Genomic DNA, 20,610 nt, shown 5'->3' on the forward strand with positions numbered 1-20,610 from the left:
TAGACTATACTGGTTCTGTAAATTTCTGAGGATCTGTGTGATTACCAGGGTTCACAGCCATTATTTGTGTAATATTACTTTGTAATTACACAGCTGTGCTGATGTTCAAAAGAAAGTACCATTCATGACACTTTGTTTCCTCTCTCTTTTGTCTTCTGTCAATCCCACCCTTCTCTCTCTTCCATTCCAAATCAGGATATTGGCCCTCCTACAACATTCCTTTCCATGAAAAAGTTTACAACTGGAGTGGCTATCCAATACTGGTCAAGAAGCTGGGTTTGGACTACTCTTATGATCTGGCTTCCCGAGCTAAAATCTTCCGGCGTGACCAAGGAAAAGTGACTGATATGGAATCCATGAAATATATCATGCGATACAACAGTACGTAGCACATTTCTCAGGAATCATTCTTCAAAACTCCTTTTCTTCCCCATGGATAAAGAATCCATGTAAGGTTATCACCTCTGTACTAGAAGGCAGTCTAAGAAGTTATTGAATTATCTAGTATTCAGTTGATACTATGCATATTATATATTCAACAAACAGAATTTTGTCCTTCTTTATAAAGATAGGGAAGAAGATTCTATAGATTTAATTGAAAAAAGTCTTATGTAAAACACAAAACAAATAACCCATACGGGGTAAAACCCATACGGGGTATACGGGGTAACTTTTTTTTCTTTTTTACCGTACCATCCCAAACACAGATTTCCTTCCAAGGACAAAAGCAGTTACTAAAATAAAAATTACCCATAAACCCTTTGTTTTTGATGAACAATATCAAAGTCAGATTCGTATTTGTTTTGTTTAAAAAAACTGGACACACACTTGTGCTGTTATTTCTCTTCTGTCCAGTCATCACTGTGAAGGTTTGTGAGTGCAGGTTGAGCCTGGAGTAGGGGCTCGAGGTTGCCTCCCCCCTGTACAAGTCACAGGGGCCTTCCATATGTGGGAACAGACTGAGCAGAGGAGGCCTCTGGGGTGTATGCTCTGGACACCTAGGCTTGAATAGGGCCACACAGCTTACTGTGGAAAAAATGCATCTCAGAATGGCCAGCACTCACTCTGTCCCATCCCTGTTCCCTAGATTACAAGCAGGACCCTTATAGCAAGGGTGATCCCTGCAACACCGTCTGTTGCCGTGAGGACCTAAACTCACACAGTCCGAGTCCTGGAGGTTGCTATGACACCAAGGTAATGTGCTGTTGGGTTCTGTCTGCTTTATTTTTGCTGTGCTGGGTCTTTGCTGTTTGGGGTTTTTTCTGCTTATGGTGAGCAGAGGCTACTCTCCAGTTGCAGTGCCTGGGCTTCTCACTGCAGTGGCTTCACGGGCTTCAATAGTTGCAGTTCCCAGGCTCTAGAGCACAGGCTCTGTTGTGAACCATGGGCTTAGGTGCTTGACAGCAAGTGGGATCTTCCTGAACCAGAGATTGAACCCGTTCTCCCACATTGGCAGGTGGACTCCTTCCCACTGAGCCACCAGGGAAGTCCCACCCTATTGGTTTTCCAGTGCCTAGGCCTATTCAAAGGCACAGCTGCAGAGATTTTTGTGGCATAAATCACAATAACGTCTCTTATTGTGCCTGTGCTCTGTTGCTAAGTTGTGTCTGACTCTGCAACCCCATGGACTGTAGCGTGCCAGGCTCCTCTGTCCATGGAACTTCCCAGACAATACCGGAATGGGTTGACATTTCCTTCTCAAGGGGATCTTCCTGACTCCGGGAATGACCAGTGTCTCCTGCACAGGCAGGAGGATTCTTTACTGCTGAGCCACGTGGGAAGCCCAATGTCTCTTAAACATGAACTCAATTACAGAATCAGCTTTTTCAGGTTATAGTGGTAGGTCCCTTGCACTAACTTCCAGTCCCTGCTCTGTCACTTCATCACATCATCTCACAGTGCTTCTGAAAAATGGAAAGAAGAGTACTTGCTTCCTAGGGTTGTTGTGAAGAATGAACAATTTAATATCTATAAAATGTTTACAACAGTACTTAGCATGTTATTTGTAAATGTGCATAACCATAATGATGATGATGATGATGATGATGATGGTCATAGTGTTGCTGTCTTAAGTTTTCCCAGACTGGCCCAAAGTCCAAAGAACATATTGAGAGCACAGTGATGTCACTTTAAACGGAAATTGAATCGAGCTGAAGGAATAAGTATTGGGCCAGATGCTCAAGCACTAAAGGGTTTTCACTACACTACAATTGTTAAGTGCTGTAATGTGTCTCAATATAGGTAATAAGTTTACAGTGGGGTTGAAGCCCACTCATATAGGCTTGTGAGAACCAGTTGTTTAAAACGTCAACACCAGTTTGATAGCCTGAAATGGTGGGATATTTACATCATGGAAATCAGCAAACACTACAAATTGGGGTCTTTTTTCCTAAGAGAGCTAATTGTTAACAACTTATTGGCACAGGACTGCATCTGGAGTGTCCAAGATTATACATTAACTATCTAGTGGGTGGAAAAGAATCATTCTACCACATCTTTTTGTACTTTTGGGCTTGGGCATGTGTCTATTCATTTGCATCTATGGTCCTAAATTCTGAAGAAATCTATTATATTTAAGAGTTAACTGTTCTATCTGAAGCTCTGAAAACTATTAAAAATGCCAACCCCCTGACACATTATTTTTTCTGTCAGCCTAATAACTAAACAGAAGAGGGTTTAGAATGGTTTGAGCCAAGCTTTAGTCTTTAATGACCAAGATTTTGTGTAATGTACAAAAAATTTAGTGGATGTAGTGAGCCTGGCACACATGAAGCCCCAGTGAATGCTTTTGTATTTATTTCTTTTTAATGATATTTGCAAACATTCAGTAAAGTGTGTAAAAAGTGTTATATCCATTCCAGAGTACACAAAGAGAATTACTTGAACTGGGGAGAAACCAAGCCAAGCTTTCATCTGCCAAATTTTACCTTTTTGAGGAGACAAGAGCCTGCCAATTTTTCATCAAAAAAGGTTCTGTTGAAGCACATATTTTAAAAATATCACTTCTCTTGAGCCATTTTGAATGAGGAAAATCTGAAGTTATGAGACATTTTCTGCTTTCCTCTCTAAGCTTAAGTTCTGCTGTGATCCAATGTTCAATCAAGTGTTTTTAAGAACTATGGACCTTATTTTTTGATATCAAGTTCCATCTACTTTAATACTCTTGTTACTGCCCTGATTAATAACAACTTTTACTGAGGAATTAATACATTCTAGGTACTGCTTCAAGTATTTACTCTCATTAATCCTCATGACAACTCTTCTATGAAGTAGGGTTATTAGTCTAATTTTACAAATAAGAAAACTGAGTCAAAATAAATTTTGGAGGTTGAATTCTAAATATGAGTAATCTGACTCCAGATCTCACACTTTGGGCTGTTAGTTTAATACTCTTCTACGAGTCAATGCAGGGCTTCCCAGGTGGCACAGTGGTAAAGAATCCACCTGCCAAGCAGGAGACATGGGTTCAATCCTTGGGTTGGGAAGACCCCCCCTGAACAAGGAAATGGCAACTCACTCCAGTATTCTTGCCTGGGAAATCCTATGGACAGAGGAGCCTGGCAGGTCATGACTTAGTGACTGAACAACTAGTCAATTCACATTTGGATGCCAAATGGATACACAAGAGCATATTGTGGAAGCTTGCAGGATTTTATTTTAAGGGGAGCTAATATTGTGACTTTGGACAAAGAGCAGGGACCCCATCCAAAGGGGCTTAGTCGTGTTTTTTCCCAATGGTTTTCTAAAACATCCCCCTCCTCTCTCTGCAGGTGGCAGACATCTACCTGGCATCCAAGTACAAAGCCTATGCCATCAGTGGGCCCACCGTACAAGGTGGCCTCCCTGTTTTCCACTGGAGCCGTTTTAACAAAACTCTCCACGAGGGCATGCCAGAGGCCTACAACTTTGATTTTATTACCATGAAACCTATTTTGTAACTTGACATAAAATGGAGGGAGATAAGGGAATAGAAGGCTGCAAGGAAGATACCAAAGGCACTATTTTAGCTGTTTTTCCATTCAGAATTAGTTTTAATGAAATATATTCAATTCAGTCTATCACTTTCATTTTCTGCTGCTGATTTTGTCATTTTTAAAACAAGCGCCTACAATTGGGTGGGGCACCATACAAGAAACATATGATAAGTAAACAATGCCATTTCAGCACACAAGCTTATACACCAGAAAGTATGTAGAAACTGCTCCCTCGCCCCGAGATCCACTGTCTCCATGTATGCCTGGCTGCACAGGCCGCACCTCCCACTTCCCCTGGGCAGCTATGCCATGTGACAGAGTCCTTGGGGGGACTCCGAGTTGAGTGCTGCTCCCAGGCCCCGGCTCCTCAGACCCTGACTCCCTCATGCTCTTTCCCTTTCTCCTTGCTGGATGGTTTTCATGACAAAGCCCTAGGGGATGGTGGAACCTCCAAGAGAAATGCAGTTAGTACGTTTTTGTTTTTTTCTGGTCATTAACAAGCAACAGTCGAAGTCTTTCTCTGGTGTACATACACAATACAGCAGACTTTAATGTTGTTACCTATTAGTTAAAAACAGTTTATCTAACCTAGCAGCAGCTCTGCCTAACAACATTTCTTTCAAAGCTGGAGGATTATATGTTGTTTGAGGGCCACAGTGTTGTCAAATTAAGTAAACCATACTGAACGGTCTAACAGTGACTCTTAACAAGGTGAGAGACTCACAAAAGAAAACAATACTCATAAGGTCTGAGGATAACAGAATGAATCAGAGTACTCAGAATGTTAAAAACCCAGTAGTTTATTTCAAAGTATAAATTTCAGGCTTGCTGGACAAAATCCCACTACAGTTAACACTTATACAGACACCACTCTACTGTACATTTAAAAAAGAAGAAAAAAAAAAAAAAAAACAAACCCACAAAAACCTTCAAAACCTAATAAAAATAGGGCAACTTGCTACAGCCCAGTTTCTATTAGACATCGGAAGGTCTTACATTGTCATTATTTACACTTTCAACTGTAATAAAGAAATATTAGGATGCAAGTTTCCTACAAAGGAATTATTTTTATACTTAATTTTGAAATGGCTGATAAAATTCTAAAGCCAGGATTCCCCAAATGATGTTTGATTGCCCAGTTGCCTTATTTACAAAAAAAAAAAAAATTTTAAGGTAGCAATTAAATATAAAGGGTGGGTATTTGACTCTACAAGTAAAAAAAAAAGAATGACAAACTTAGCATGATGAAACTGAAGATGAGAAGACAAAACACGTGTTTGTATCGTTCTATTCCTCCCCACTGGCTGGCTCAAGGGAAGTAAGTTTTTGGAATTGGATAAACCTGCCACACTAATGAAACACTTTACAGGAATTGTTCTAACCTTTTTTGTTTGTCCCAAAATTTTCAGAAAGGGGAGGGGCCATCATTTACCCAGTAGAGAATAAGGCAGGCACAATTATACATTGGTTTTAAATAGAGTTATTTGCAATAATCTAATACTGGGACATGGTCTTTCTGGAAATCAGAATAAAACAGGCCAATGACTGGTCAATGATCAAGTTAAAATAATGAATAAATCACAGGATATTGAAATAGCCCAACAAAGAAAGTCTAGGAGAACACTTGGAAGTCTTTGCGGTAATGTGCTGTGCCAACATTACAGTGTATACAAATGAGAGAGGAGGATAACGCAGGTATTATTCTGTTAATCTTGTACAGTACTGGAAAATTTGTGGAACAAGATAAATGCATATCATGCAATATTAACACCTTGCTGCATGAACAATAATTTGGAAAATACAAGCAAAAGAGCAAACAAACAAAAAAACCACGTTAACACTTATTGGCTACAGGAAGAGAATTGTATGGTGCAGCCTGCCTAGGGAGTTCTGCTGACAGGTGGTCCTAAGCTCCTTGTTTGAGGTCATTTTATTCAATCAAACTTTTCATTTCTTATCTGGCAATGGGGGTTGGGACAGTGGGGAACACATGTCTGTGAGGCAAATGGCATCCCAACAAACATTCACTTTTCAAGGAAGCAAGCTCTGCTCTTCACTTCTCTCGTCAACTTCCACTTTGTTAAATAGCACACAGTATTCTGCATGTTTTAAAAAGTGAGTCCAGAGAAATAGAGGGATATAGTTACCTCATAAAGTTACCTGTTACCAACAGATGTCTTTGTATGTACTTTATAAATGTACTGGCAAGACTATAATTTTAAAATGTGAGGCTTGCTCACACTTAAAATTGGGTGAAAATTACTCTGACAAAGTACAAAGTAGACAGTAACAAACATCACCATTACCTTTAAACATCATATAAACATCCTCTATTTCAGGTTGAAGTATCAGAAGTTTCCAGGATTTCCAATAAGGCAATACTTACACAAGTATTGTCAGACTAAAAAGGTAGCAAACTCGCATTCCCAAAGTGGGATTATTAAGCTTATTTGTAATACTCTGTGAAAAGATACTGTGAAATTAAAAAAGGTACCATGAAGTGTGATTGCTATTAAAAATTATGTGACCAGTAGCTGTTTCTAGTTGAGTCCTCCATTCTCTGTCTCTAAAGAAACAACCAAACAGAAAGCTCTCTTCAACATTATAAAACCTGCCTGAAATAAAAACCTAGAGTTCAAGTCTAGCACCCATTGGTAACTCCAATATAGTTGTTGCCTATAAATTCTGTGGCAGGCTAATTGAAAGAAACCATCTTATAATATCTTTTCCCTCAAATAATTACAATCTCTCTTTGTACCTTCCCTCCACTACATGGAATAAAAAGTTTTATTTTACTGTAGTAAATCTATTTTTTAGGGTTACTATTTATTTCTTTTTTCTCTGACAGAAATCACACAGTATAGGTCAAAATAATATTTTCATTCTACTGGGCTTTCTTCACCTGATTATATAATGCTATGAAAGCTTTTTCTTTAAAAAAAAAAAAAAGGATTAGTAAACATAAAGTACTCACCAAGGGAAGCTTTCTAGGCTAGGTAAGCAAATTATCATATGACCATAAAACCGGTCAATAAAGAACAATTTTGAACATGGGCTTTCTATTCTGTCAACTGAAATGCTCTTCAACACATAATCAACACTGCAACCACTGCAGGTAAAAACATATGTACATGCAGATATAAGACAGGTGCTCACATACATCTAGAAGATCATCAATTTCTCCCTTTAAAAATTTTCATTGGCATGACATTGGCAATTTCTTTACCATCATCATTAGACCCACAATGAGTAATGCCTACATAGTTGGTTGGCAAATATGACTCATGGAAATTTTAATTCTCATTGTGGCCTATTTTCTGAAAGCAAAAGGAAGATTTTGGAGCATTTACTTTTGGCAATCTGTAGGCTTTCTTCCACATCAATCAAACTTCACATCCAACCTGACAGTACAGTGACCAGTAAAAGTCTCTAAAGAGAGTTTCTTTACAAGTAGAATGTTTCCTATTATAAGCCATTGAAGTTGCAAACCAAGAAGCATTAATATGGAAATGACAGTTCCCTCTTATAAGTCCAGAATACATTAATGACTTAACTCATTTAAGAAGGCAGGAATATGATTTCAAATATGATATGGAAGATGGCTTGAAAATGTATTCCACAAACTCCACAAATTCCTTTCCAAGTATCGCCAACCCCTCTTATCCCCCAAATTACGCCATCTCTCCTGTCTTGAGCTACCTACACTCCAACACGTACCTGATACCAGTATAACTGGCACTCAAATAGAAAATCCATAATCAAAGTTTGATTAAAACTTTGAAGAGGAACAGAGATGCACAGAAGTTGTAAAGTCATTCTTACATAAATGACCCCAAAGGATATACTTTAAACCTTATCCACAGCTGACATGTGTTGAATCAGATAAAATTTAGCACCATCAAAAGAAAAGATTAATAATATAGGAAGAATGATATGAGGATAAAGAAGAAATGGAGCTTTCCCTTTGATAGTTTAGCTTACTGTATTTTGTGAATTTTACTATTTACTTTCTTTGAAAGAATACTATGGGTGATAAGGTGAACCAGAATTGTTTTCATAATCTCTAAGACAGTGTGCAACATAGATACTAAAATATGTTTGAAGGGAAATTGGCTCATATAAATGTGGTCTTCTTTTGGTTCATTTTACAGAGTTAAATAGTGACCAGAAATAAAGAGCATTAATTTTCTTGGAAGAAAAGAGAAAGTTAAATGTAATGATGTCACTGATCAGACTACATATAAAAGCCTTGGTTTATAATTTACTTGAGGGAAATGTGCTACATTTGGTGGAGAAAAAGGAGAAATGAGGATGAAAGGTTGACAGAGAAGAGTAAACCACAATGGAAAAACGGCCCTGTTTACTTTTGCAGTTAATCTTTAAGGCACAAAAATAAATGGAAAAAATCTCAGATTAGAAAAGGGAGGGCCCACTGCAATTCTTTTTCATTGAATTGACAACCCAGAAAAGACAAAAGAAAACATGAAAAGATCTTTTCCTGTGTTCAGATTAACCTTTTTAAACTATTTGACCATTTTGCTTTTTACTTTTTCTTTGGGTTCCATTTAGAGTCAGTTTAAATCATCTATCTATAAACCTACAAATCACGTAGAAGCAGAATCATGCCAGATACATACCTCAAATCCTTTGATCTACTTGCTTCACACTGGAAGAGAGGTAAATTTGAGAATGAAAATGGGAGATTCCACTGTAATAAACATATAAATACAGAAAAGCACACACCACACATATACTCCAGCCTCAAAACTAAAGCAAGGTGCACATTTGTATTTCAAAACCTTGAAGCCTGAATTGTTCAGGAAAAGATTCTGCTTTATGGGCTGAGTTTATTCTGATTATAAACAAATGTAGTGTATATACACATCGGTCCAAGAAATCTTGCACAATGTGCATTTTACAATGGGTATCATGCACAAGATTAAAACAAGACCAAAAAGTAGAACTTCTGAAAGAGGAAGAGGGAAAGGCTCCAAGGTTTAACTGCTCTGCGAAGAAGAGATCACATCTGTTGACTGAGGATCACAGAAAGGTCCAAAACGCCCATAAATATCCTTGGCTCGTACTGCAAAGTAGTATTTGCTGCCAGACACGAACTGGGTGAGAGTGCATGCCATGGGCAAGGGAAGTGCCTTGACTTCGCCAATCTTCTTCCACTGTGAGGGTACAGTGGCACTGGGTTCCTCGTGGTAAGCGTACAGGTGGTAGCTGTCAACAGTGGCGCAGCTTCTGTCCACCTCCAGAACACTCCAGGACAGTACAATGCCATTTTGACTCTGAACTCGTGCTAACTTCAAGTGAGGCTTCTGAGGCAGAGACGTGCTGGCAGCTTCAGGGGGCAGACGCTGTGGTTGTGGGGCTTCTGGTAAGGGTGCCGGGTGCACAGGGCGTGGGGGCTCCTAACAAAAAAAGAGTCATGTTGATGGATAATGATTGGAGAAAGGACTGTTTGTTAATGCGAGAACTGTAACATCCTAGAAATCACTTACTTTTAGAGAGTCTTCATTTTACATCAAGAATACTGGGAAATAGCAAATATCACACATCTGGCAAGTTCTCCCTGATGATTTGAAATCAGTTCATGACCCAGAAGATGAGTGTTGAGATTATTCCCTCTGTGCTTTTTGGGTCTGAGATACTGAGTTTTCCTTAGGAGACAAAAGCCCTGGCTGATGGAACATCATCTTGACAGAAACTGAAATAATCATCTACTTCTGATAAAATAATTAATGATTTAATGGTCTATACCACAGACCCTTGTTTTAATATAACATATTTTTTAATAACATATGTTGGCAGTCTATCAATCATCTAAAATTTGAGTATCAACTCTACTTTCATTTTCAGACTGTTTCTCCATAAAAAGACTAGCATATTCTTATAAGTTAAGTACATATAACACTGACTGTATATTATGTTCTTGGTCAGTCTGCATGTAAAAGGTGACATTTATACCAGACTGTGAAAGAGAGAATTTAGAAATGTAGAAATAGTTGTGAATCTTTCTGCTAATTAGGTAAAAGCATGAACAAGGGCATGGGGATAGGCAAATGAGGGGATTTATGGGCAAAAACACGGAGAACATGAAGAAGAACACACAAATTTGGAAAGGTAAGTTAAGGCCAGATAATGGAAAAGCATGAATACTAAGCTTACAAACTGACTTAATGCTGGACATTATTATCATCTGGGTTTTAAGATTACAATGATAACAGTTTTTTCAAAAAGATTTAAGTAAGAGCCAGGAAACAGAGATATAAGTGGTCTTTTTTTCCCCCAAAGTCAAACATTATTGCTCAATGACTTTAGTTTGGAAGTCATGAAAAAAATAAGATTTCCTTAACTGAAATTCATTTAACAAAATTATGTTTTAATATGTATTTCATTAAATGGATAATTTGCATATACTAAATAGTGAATTCTGTGAAGATCTGTTATCTTCTAAATCTCCATGCCTTTTCAAAGTTCAGTGCTAGTAATGTGCACGTAGTAACAACTCAAAAAAGGATCTGCCAAATAATCTCAAGGAATGAAAATATGCTGAAATTCATGTGTGAAGTGGAAAAAAATTCATATACACATCTAGAGAAAAGCATAATCCACAGTTTAAAAGCTAAAATAGATACAAAGTTAGAGGGGAAAAAAAAACAAATGCAAATACATTAAACATGGAAAGCTGAAGAAAAACAGATTTGAATACTGGCCACCTTACTGTATTACTTCTCTCAAATTAAGTAAATAACATTAAAAAAACATACAACTAGTAAGATCTATGAGAAGGCTGAAGTCATGAACTTGACTGGAGAGAGTAGGAATTTAAGGAGTGTGATAATAGCTTACAACCTATAACAGCCCTTTCTAATTCTTAAAATTCGAGGCTACCAAATCCTCTCATATCTTAAAACAGTTAAGTCAACTGAGTTACTGTTTAGTTTCTGCCACTGCAATGGAGGTTTCTATTGAAGTTTTAGAGATAATATATCAGGGATTTGCTTCAAAATATTCCAGTGCATACACAGGTTTTAGGAGTTTGGGGGTGGCAATACAGAAGAAAGAAAACTGGCTATGACTGCTGAAGACTGATGACTACTGAAGACAGGTGATGGGTATGTGGGGATTGCAACACTAGTCTTTCTACTTTTACATATATTTTTGAAAATTCCCAGTTAAAAATATTAAAATTAAATTAAAAGAATGTTTCTTCTATGAGATACTGCTGCTGCTGCTGCTAAGTCGCTTCAGTCATGTCCAACTCTGTGCGATTGCATGGACTGCAGCCTACCAGGCTCCTCCGTCCACGGGATTTTCTAGGCAAGAGTACTGGAGTGGGTTGCCATTGCCTTCTCTGATGAGATAAGTGTATTTATTGTAAGACAATTCATATGGAATCATGTGTTAAAAAAAGCTCTGATGGATCATCACATTTGCAAAACTGTGGCATAAATAAGAGATTTTTACTATATATTTCTCAAAGGAATATGGGATGAAGTAAGTTATTTGTAGTTGCAAACAACAGTAATGAGATATTTGCCACAGATCCTATAAGGCTAGATCTGAAGCACTGTGACAACATGCTGGAGGTGCTGGGACCAGAAAAAATTGAGTTTTAAAATGGCTCTGCCTCTGACACTAGTTTGGTAATGACACTGAGTAATCACTTAATGATCTCTAAGACACAGTAGCCTCTTCTATCAAATGGACAATATTGATTCTCAAGGGCTTCCCTGGTGGCTCAGACGGCAAAGACTCCACCTGCAATGCAAGAGACCTGGGTTTGATCCCTGGGTTGGGAAGATCCCCTGGAGGAGGACATGGCAACCCACTCCAGTATTCTTGCCTGGAGAACCCCATGGACATAGGAACCTGGTGGGCTACAGTCTATGGGGTCACAAAGAGTCAGTCACAACTGAGCGACTAAGCACACAGCAAGGTTGGGAGGAGTAAATAAAATAATACAAGTAAAATAGTAGAGTGCCTCGTATATGTGAAGTGCTCCATTAACGTGACTTTTTTTCACTGCAGTGGGACAGTAAAATAACAGCTGCTAAGAGCACAGGCTCTGGAACTGAAATGTAATGGGTTTTATGAGGTATGACCTGGGGCTGGTTATTCAACCACTCTGTACATTAGCTGCCATACCAATAATAAAGGATAAAAAAAGAAAGCTAGAGTTCTGAAGAATTTCTGTGTAAGGACCACATAAATTAACAGTGCCTTGTGCATAGAAAGCACTTCACAAACTAAGCCATTATTATGTATATTTTAAAAAGGATGCATTGCTTGGTAAAAAGTGGTATCAGCCTCAATCTCCTACCACCATTAGAGCCAGCATTTCCATTCACACACTCTATCATACCAAATACTATTACAGTCAGGTCACAGGATAATGTGACATTGATTTGGAGACTAAAACTAAGGAGAAATCTTTGGTTTTCTCTATTATTTCTTAACCAATGAGTTCCCAATACCACTAGATGATTAAAAGTAGTAACTGATAAGTCAGAAAAAGACAAATTTATATGATATCACTTATATGTGGAATCCAAAAAACACAAATGGTCTTCTTTACAGAACAGAAACAGGCTCACAGACACAGAAAATAGTTATGGTTACCAAAGGAGAGGGGAAGGGATAAATTAGGAGTATGGGATTACCAGATATACATTACTATGTATAAAATAGGTTAACAACAAGGATTTACTCTATAGCACAGGCAACTCCATTCAGTATCTTATAATAAACTATAATGGAAAAGAATCTGAAGCTGTACACCTGAAACTACCACAATACTGTAAATCAACTACAGTTAAATTAAAAAAAATTTTTTAATTAAAAGTTTAAAACCAATAAAACGATAGCAATGTAACAGAACTAGTATAAAATTCTGAGGAAAAAAATAAAATTAAACATGCAACAATATTTCTTAAAATATTTAATACTTTTAAAAAATATTCACTACTCAAGAATGCTCTCTTTAACCTAACCATAAGTTTAACATGGTCTATTTCACTTCTCATGCCCCAGACGTGGACTCTTTTATATGCTGCACACCACCACAAGCAAACTCTATACTCCTCAACCATCATTACCCAGAAGTGCTTCTGGGTGATGGTGATAGTACCAGCTGCAGTGGTATCTGACAGCATTACAGGTGAGGATTTTGTGAAGCCAAGGGTCCTCACTTACAGTATGCACTTGTGGTGGTCGGTGATGCACTGTGAGCTGAGGTCCCGTTGATCCCAGGGTTAATCCATTGTTTACAACATATGTAGTTGCTTGAGGCACTCGGACTGTAACACCTATAACAGAAAATGAAGTGATAGAATTAGAATTCTATTCTCAATTTGGTAGAACACTGAATTAAACATTTAAAAATCAGTAAAGTGATGTTTTTAAAATTCAAAAGAAAAAATAATCTAACCTAGAAGTCTATACTCAACTAAAGTATCATTTGAGCATGAGGATAAAGAAATCCTCACATATGCAAGCTACCAAAATAAACAGTCTACCTCCATGAACTTTTCTTCAAGTAGCCACAGAGAGACAAGATCAATAAAGGACAACAGGAGACACAGTGAACAGGAGATCCAGCATAGGAAAGAAATCAATGCAATCCATACCCAAAATCCTAGCACACTGAAACACTGGCAGAACATAGAAGGCAGACAGGCCAGAACGGAGCACTGGGACTCTAAAGATAGAAAACATGAAGCTCTCTTCACAAAGATCTCTGCTGTCTCCAGAACAGGCAAGTTAATCTTGCCTCATTTTAACAATGTTCCTCTCTTCCTTTCCATGCTCTGCTGATCAGCTGAGGATACTCATTTCATCCAACAGAAAACTTTATACAGACATTAGGGCAACAAAAGCAGAAAATTTAGAAGCAGACTTCCTCAGTAGTACAGTACATAAGAATTTGCCTGACAATGCAGAGGACACAGCTTTGATCCCTGGTCTGGGAAGATCCCACATGCCACGGGGCAACTACTGAGACTGTGCTCTAGAGTCCAGTCTACTCTACAGCTGCAACTACTGAAGCCCGAGCCCCGAGAGCCTGCACTGCACAAGTCACCACAATGCGAAAGCTGAACACCACAACTAGAGAGGAGCCCCTGTTCCCTGCAACTACAGAAAGCTCATGTGCAGCAATGAAGACCCAGTGTGACCAAAAATAAAATAATTTTTTAAATTAAAAAATGGAGAAAATTTAGAAGCCTCTCATCGCTCAACCATATTTCTGCAATATATCCAGTACTGTGGGTACCTTGCCTGGGGTGAGCCCTGTTTCCCAGAATTCATTTAAGACAGTGCTGACGGATTTCCCCAAAGAAAGCTCTTGTAAACTTGAGAAAGCTAAAGCCAGAATGTGAACTAGAGACTCTGTTTAGTTTATTTTCTCCTATAGCCATCACCTAATAATGGCATGACTGAAGTTTCAGTAAACAGGTGGATTTGTCCCTGCTTGTTAAGTTTGGCAAAACTAAATATTTTTAGTGATACCTATAGAGATTGCAAAACCATACAGAAAAACAAAAAGTAAGGGTGATGGTTACCTCTGATGGAAAGGGAGAAGGATGCAATTAAGAGCAGGCATACACAGACTTTTGGATTCTGATAAAGTTCTATTTCTTAGCCTAGTGGAGAGTTCATATGTGGTTCATTTTGCTATTTTTCTTTAAGCTTTAGATATATCCTTTATAGAAACTTGTTTGTATATTTTGCAACTGAAAACATATATATTTCATATATATATATGTGTGTGTGTATACACACACACACACACACATAAACACACACACACAGAAATTACAAGTTACCTTAAACATTTTCCCATCTTTTATTTCTCAGCCACTTTCCATACCTTTAAGACTCTCATTGGAGGCTATCCTTTACCATTATCTCCATCTGGGCTAAGTCACAATTGATCATTCCCATTTTAATTAGGCAAGTTGTCTCTAAAGTATGGTACAGACCAACATCAAATCAAGTAGGCCATAAATAATTAAACTGAAGACAACACACAGAACACAAATTAGATACCAGTCCATTTTTTTCTGGTTAACTCTCCTAAGAAAAGAAAATGAATGAATAATAGTTTTAGTATGATATGGAACACTTTTTGCTGCATCTAACATCAATATAAGCCACTCCAACTACATGCAAAAGAACAACATAAACAGGAAAAGGGTCTCTTACTGTTTTGGGGATTGACCTGCCGAACAGCAGGAGCCTGCATAACAGTCCCTCGAAGGGGAGCCTGAGCTGGTGGTGCGGGCAGGGTTGTATAAACCACCTGGTGGTTTGCAGGAGCTCTCGGTACAGGGAGTCTCGTGGTCACCTGAGTCACTGGACGATGTGTTACATTCACGGTGGTTGGAGCTAATGAAAAGCAGAAAAATAGATTTAAGATGCAGTAAATTCTATGTTAAGTAAGCAACATTAAATAACAATTCACTTTATACAAAATCTAATTTACTATAATAGACAAGAGTCTCCTTTTGTAATCGTGAAAAAGTTAAGAATGACAGGGTCAACCAAGGTTAATATTAGTACAATCCAAGTTTGAGAAGAAAAGAACACCTCAACCATGTCCAAGGCCCTTCCCACTCTCGTCTGTCTAGATAAATAAACATGTGAAGATGAAGAAAGGGTTTAGACTTTGGGGAGTATGATGCTATAGGAGTGACTTAGAAGGGTAAATTTTCCCTTCCTCAATGTTAAATTATTCTTAGCAGAGTGGAATTTTAGGCCCTCCAGGCCTTCTACTAATGGGTATAAATCAAGAAGAGTAACTTGTGGTCCCATAGTTCAAAAAACTGACTGGCTATTGTAACTGACAGGTTCTTCAGATAAGTCAAATCACCTCCTATTCCAAACAATAAAATACCTATTAAAATATAGGCTTCTTCGTTCTCTATCATGGCATTCCCCCTAATTTATGTTCCAGAGAACATTAATGCCTTGAGTGATATTAACATATATTTACCAATAATGAGTTCTAAAATGTTCACCGATAGCATGGAGTACAAATAGTGATTTTAAGGAGTTAACAATTTTTTGTTAAAACTTTCTGAATTAGAACTACATTTTACAAATGATGTGTTAGCTATATAATACATATCAATAATCAATATACTTTCCTATGGAAAAATATGTTCTACAATAAAACAAATTTGGAGGTAAAAACTATACAATAAAGAGACCCCTTAGCCTTTATATATCCTAACTTTCAACGTGAGTCTTTACAAAGAAGAAGAAAGTATATAAGGAGGAATACTTAGCTCTTCATCTTTTTATTCCCCATTTTATTATCTATATTATTAACACTTCTTTCTAAATCATCTAAATTGACTGTCATTTTATTTCACTGGATAAAATTCCATGTAAGCTCAATGCTTTCCTTAATGAGAAAAGTGTTTATGTAAGCATTTCACAGATAAATTTCTTAAGCAATGGGCTATTTTATGAAGAAGACGACCTGTCTTAATTGGCTTCCAAACAGATTAGGGGAGAAGGCAATGGCACCCCACTCCAGTACTCTTGGCCTGGAAAATCCCATGGATGGAGGAGCCTGGTAGGCTGCAGTCCATGGGGTCTCTAAGAGTCGGACACGACTGAGTGACTTCACTTTCACTTTTCACTGTCATGCATTGGAGAAGGAAATGGCAACCCACTCCAGTGTCCTTGCCTGGAGAATCCCAGGGACAGGGGAGCCTGGTGGGCTGCCGTCTATGGGGTCGCACAGAGTCGGACACGACTGAGCAGCAAACAGATTTGGAGATACAAACTACATGTTGAAATGTCTAGTTAATAGTTTCTTGAGAGGTAGCAGGGAAAATATTAATGGTTATCTTCTGACAGTAGTGTTAGGCCAGTTAAAACAATTTCTAGTTAAGAATCACTGAAAAACTCTTATTTGATCAATTATAACATCTTGGTTATAATTAGAATGAATCATTATATTCATCCCTTCCAGAGAAACTGTATTCATTTCTGCTGTTTACACTGTCAGATGACAAAGACATATATAGTTTAACTCTTCTTTATAACCATTCTGTATCAATGCTGCTAGTTAAAAGACTGTCTGCAAAATTAAGTTACACTGCATTCAAAAACATACTTTGTCTTCAAAATGACAATGAGGAATATGCCAATACAATTTTTTTAAAAATAAAAAATAACAATGATTATTCTTAATCCTCTAATCTTTTAAAAAAATAGTTATAGCTTTTATAACTTATTACTAACATAATTAGGGTTAAAACAAGTTCATCTCAAGGGAATGTGAAGAAAAGGACAAAATATCTGCAAAAGACATTTGGTAAAGGACTCATCCAAAACATACAAAGAACTAGAACTCAACAAGAAAATGTACAACCCAGTTAAAAAGTGGACAAAGGCTCTGAACAGACACCTCACCAAAGAAGACGAACAGATGGCAAACAAGCACAGTTAGAAAAGCTGCTCAACATAATATATCATCAGGGAGATGCAAATCAAATAACAATGAGATTCTACTATCCCTATTAGAACGGTGAAAATCTAAAACACTAACAATACCAAATGCTGGTGAGGATGTGGAACAACAGTTCCTTCCTCACACTCACTGCTGGTAAAAATGCAAACTGGTACAGCCACTCTACTCTGGCAGTTTCTGCAAAACCATACTCTTCCTGTATGATCCAGTAATCATGTCCATTGGTACTTACCTAAATGACCTAATTTTCTGTCTAACCTTTCCACTCAGTTTCACAGTCATATTTCACAACAGGCAAAACTAAAGTTTCACCTCAGTGATTCAGTAAGTTTACCTGTCGGTAGCAAGTGTATGGTTGTCTGAGATGGTCCACTTGTTGGCACTCCAGATGGTTGAAGAGGTGGTGCTGGCTGGATGGGTTGCAACGGTCGAGATAAAGCCTGAGAAGAACTCATGGTTGACACAGCGGTATGATTTACCTTTTTAGGGTCTGTTAATTAAAAGTGAAGCAATATGATTACTGATACAAAAATATTAGATATATAAGTTTATCTTTGCCATTCAGTCACATTTTACCACTAAGAGAACAATTTCATTGTATTTTAATTAAGTGTACTTCTGCCAATGTGAAAACCAAGTCAGAACCTTAAATAATTCACTGTTGGTTCTAGCATAGATTTTAAATCACATTTAAAGAAAATATAGTTGTAATTTTTTTTAAAAAATGAAAAGAATCCTACTTTTAACTTAATACAACACGCTTACGGCTTTAGCAGCAGCTACTTTAATATTTGAGTGTTGATGAAGAAAATGCACATTAGATGGCAGAATTTAAGTAACACTCAATGGTGGGGCAATGGAGAGAGATTCTAAGAGGCAGGGATGCTACATAGGGAAAAGGCAAGAGTACTGATGACAAACTTTTATTTTACTTTTTAATCCAAAACCAGCCCTATCTGTGTCCTCTTACAAATAACCAGTATTAACTTGTGTGCTCTAGGAAATTTCTGTAAGATTTGTGTATTAAAAAAATAGTAAAAGCAATACAGAAAATTTGAAATGTTTAAACAGTACTCAGACAGGCATAAATTCAACCCCAACAAATGATGACATAAATCTTCCAATTTTATATCAGTTTTATACAAAGAACCTGACCTTACTGTCACATAATGAATTGTATAGCTACTTAATTTTGGTTTTCTTGAAACCAACTGAACTATCTTATTCCCTAAAATATAATTTCTTAAAATCTCTAGTATTTTTTTTTTTAATTAATGTCTTAAAGGTATAATAACATCTGATCCTACTAGATTTTTCACATGCATTATATAATTACCACCACAAAGTTTTACAGATATGTCTATGAATAAAGTCATTTTGTACAGTCAAATAAGTTTGAGAAATACTCAATGAATCATTCTTGGAGATTTACATTGTAAATCAGCACAGTAAAGGTTCAGAGATATCTGTATTAAGGGAAAAAACCCATATAATTTTAACTCAGCATTTCCCAAGCATATTTAACCATGAAAGTTTTTATTTACAGACACCTATTAACACTGTGGAAGAATAACTTGGAATATTGTTCAACAGCTAACCAATATAATTTCTAAATATTATAACTCAGAATAATACTGAGAATTCTGGGTATACATGCTTTTTAACAATATCTTGATTTAACGCCTACATTAAAATATACATATACACATATGGAAAAAACATTTAAAGTCCAAAGACCTAGATTCAATTCGTACTCTAAATCTATCCTCAATTCTAAAATGGGCATTACAGGGTTATTGTAAGGATCAAGTGAAATAACAGATATAAAAAGAGAAGTATTCCATAAGTTAAATATTCTCCTAGTTGCTCTGTTTTCCTTTATGCTTTGTTAATATTCTCCCAAGATTTGACTTCAGTTTTTTACTTCTAATCTTAAAAACTCTTTCTAAAAAGGACACAAACAGTGCTGTCAAGATTTGTACTAAGTATAATGAGTTAAGAGAGAAAAATGGTACCAAAGCATTCCTTAATATGATTACTTATATTTAAGTACCTTGTAAAGCTCCACTCTCTTCATCATCCATTGTGAGATCAATGACGCCACCTGAATCGTTGCTTGTGGCTTTTCCACTCTAAAAAACAAAATATTTGCATTTTGCTATGGGAACTCTGGTAGGCATAAGGAAAATAAAACAATACTGAGGGGAAGCAATGATAATGCACAGCCTGGTTCAATCTGGACCCCTAAATGACTTTACCTAAAGAGTGTTTGTCACATAAATGACCCAAGGATACTCAAGAGTCAAATATCTGCCACACACACACAAAAAATCTTCCACAATAAATTATTTTTTTAATTATATTGTCAATCACATAGAGCTATGCTCTAAGCACTTTAAGTGATTAAATGTAAACATAATTCATTTCTAATATTTAAATGTTGACCAAACCTACACTAAATTATCAACATTAATTCACAGGAAGACCAAAGGCAACTTTAAAGTCAGCATTAGGTTACATAAAATAATCTATTTTTCTCCCCTAAAGAATGGTATGGTATCATAGGATGTAATGTGCTATAATCAGATGACATCCAGTTTGACCAAAGTCAACTCATTGTCCAAAATTATTAGAAATGTAGTTAAAACTTTTTTTAAAACTATATAATGGCAACAAAAAAAGGAAAGCAGTACAACATAGACCTAAAGAGCCAAGATCTTCAAGTCAAAAAGAATAACTGAATCTTTTAGTTCCAACACTTACAAGTTATGTGAACTTATGTTAAAATGTCATTTTCTAAATTTCAAAAAATTGGATATGAAGTCTATTATAAGTATTAATACAAATATGCATTCAAACAGCTTAACACCAGGCATGACACACAGTAACCACTCAATAAATGCTAATCATAATTACTTTATGGTATATTTACAGTCATGTCAACTCCAAATGATTACGGTTTTCATCCACAACACTAAAGTTTTACAAAATTAAAGAAAATGATATCTTGATGTTAGATATACAGGCCAAATTCAAAGACCATGATGTAACTCTAAATCTTACAATTATAAACCTTTTCTAAGATAATGACTTCACAGAAAATGACTTGTTAATAAACATCACAAACCTGTAAATCCGAAA

At 36.8% G+C, this 20,610-nt stretch overlaps 2 protein-coding genes across 13 annotated transcripts in view; one reads left to right on the forward strand and one right to left on the reverse strand.

Moving 5' to 3' along the window:
- The window catches only part of PLBD1 (phospholipase B domain containing 1), an 89,032-nt gene extending 84,965 nt beyond the window's left edge, over window positions 1–4,067 (forward strand). For 2 of the 4 annotated variants that reach the window (XM_005206971.4, XM_010805447.3), the window contains 4 exons: window positions 196–381; window positions 1,088–1,194; window positions 2,862–2,970; window positions 3,771–4,067. In XM_005206971.4, the coding sequence (XP_005207028.2) occupies window positions 196–381; window positions 1,088–1,194; window positions 2,862–2,970; window positions 3,771–3,868 (500 nt within the window). In that variant the 3' untranslated portion in view covers window positions 3,869–4,067. The remainder of the gene's footprint in view (window positions 1–195; window positions 382–1,087; window positions 1,195–2,861; window positions 2,971–3,770) is intronic. The other 2 variants (NM_001166298.1, NM_001101044.2) reach the window with 1 other exon arrangement.
- ATF7IP (activating transcription factor 7 interacting protein) overlaps window positions 1–20,610 on the reverse strand; it is a 122,585-nt gene that overhangs the window by 2,685 nt on the left and 99,290 nt on the right. For 5 of the 9 annotated variants that reach the window (XM_024992292.2, XM_059886786.1, XM_024992295.2 and 2 more), the window contains 6 exons: window positions 19,523–19,601; window positions 17,804–17,959; window positions 15,189–15,371; window positions 15,033–15,059; window positions 13,179–13,291; window positions 4,759–9,391 (listed from right to left, as the gene is read on the reverse strand). In XM_024992292.2, the coding sequence (XP_024848060.1) occupies window positions 8,972–9,391; window positions 13,179–13,291; window positions 15,033–15,059; window positions 15,189–15,371; window positions 17,804–17,959; window positions 19,523–19,601 (978 nt within the window). In that variant the 3' untranslated portion in view covers window positions 4,759–8,971. 9 annotated transcript variants of the gene reach the window in all.

The sequence above is a fragment of the Bos taurus genome, chromosome 5 (genome assembly GCF_002263795.3).
Source record: "Bos taurus isolate L1 Dominette 01449 registration number 42190680 breed Hereford chromosome 5, ARS-UCD2.0, whole genome shotgun sequence".
Classification (NCBI taxonomy): Eukaryota; Metazoa; Chordata; class Mammalia; order Artiodactyla; family Bovidae; genus Bos; species Bos taurus.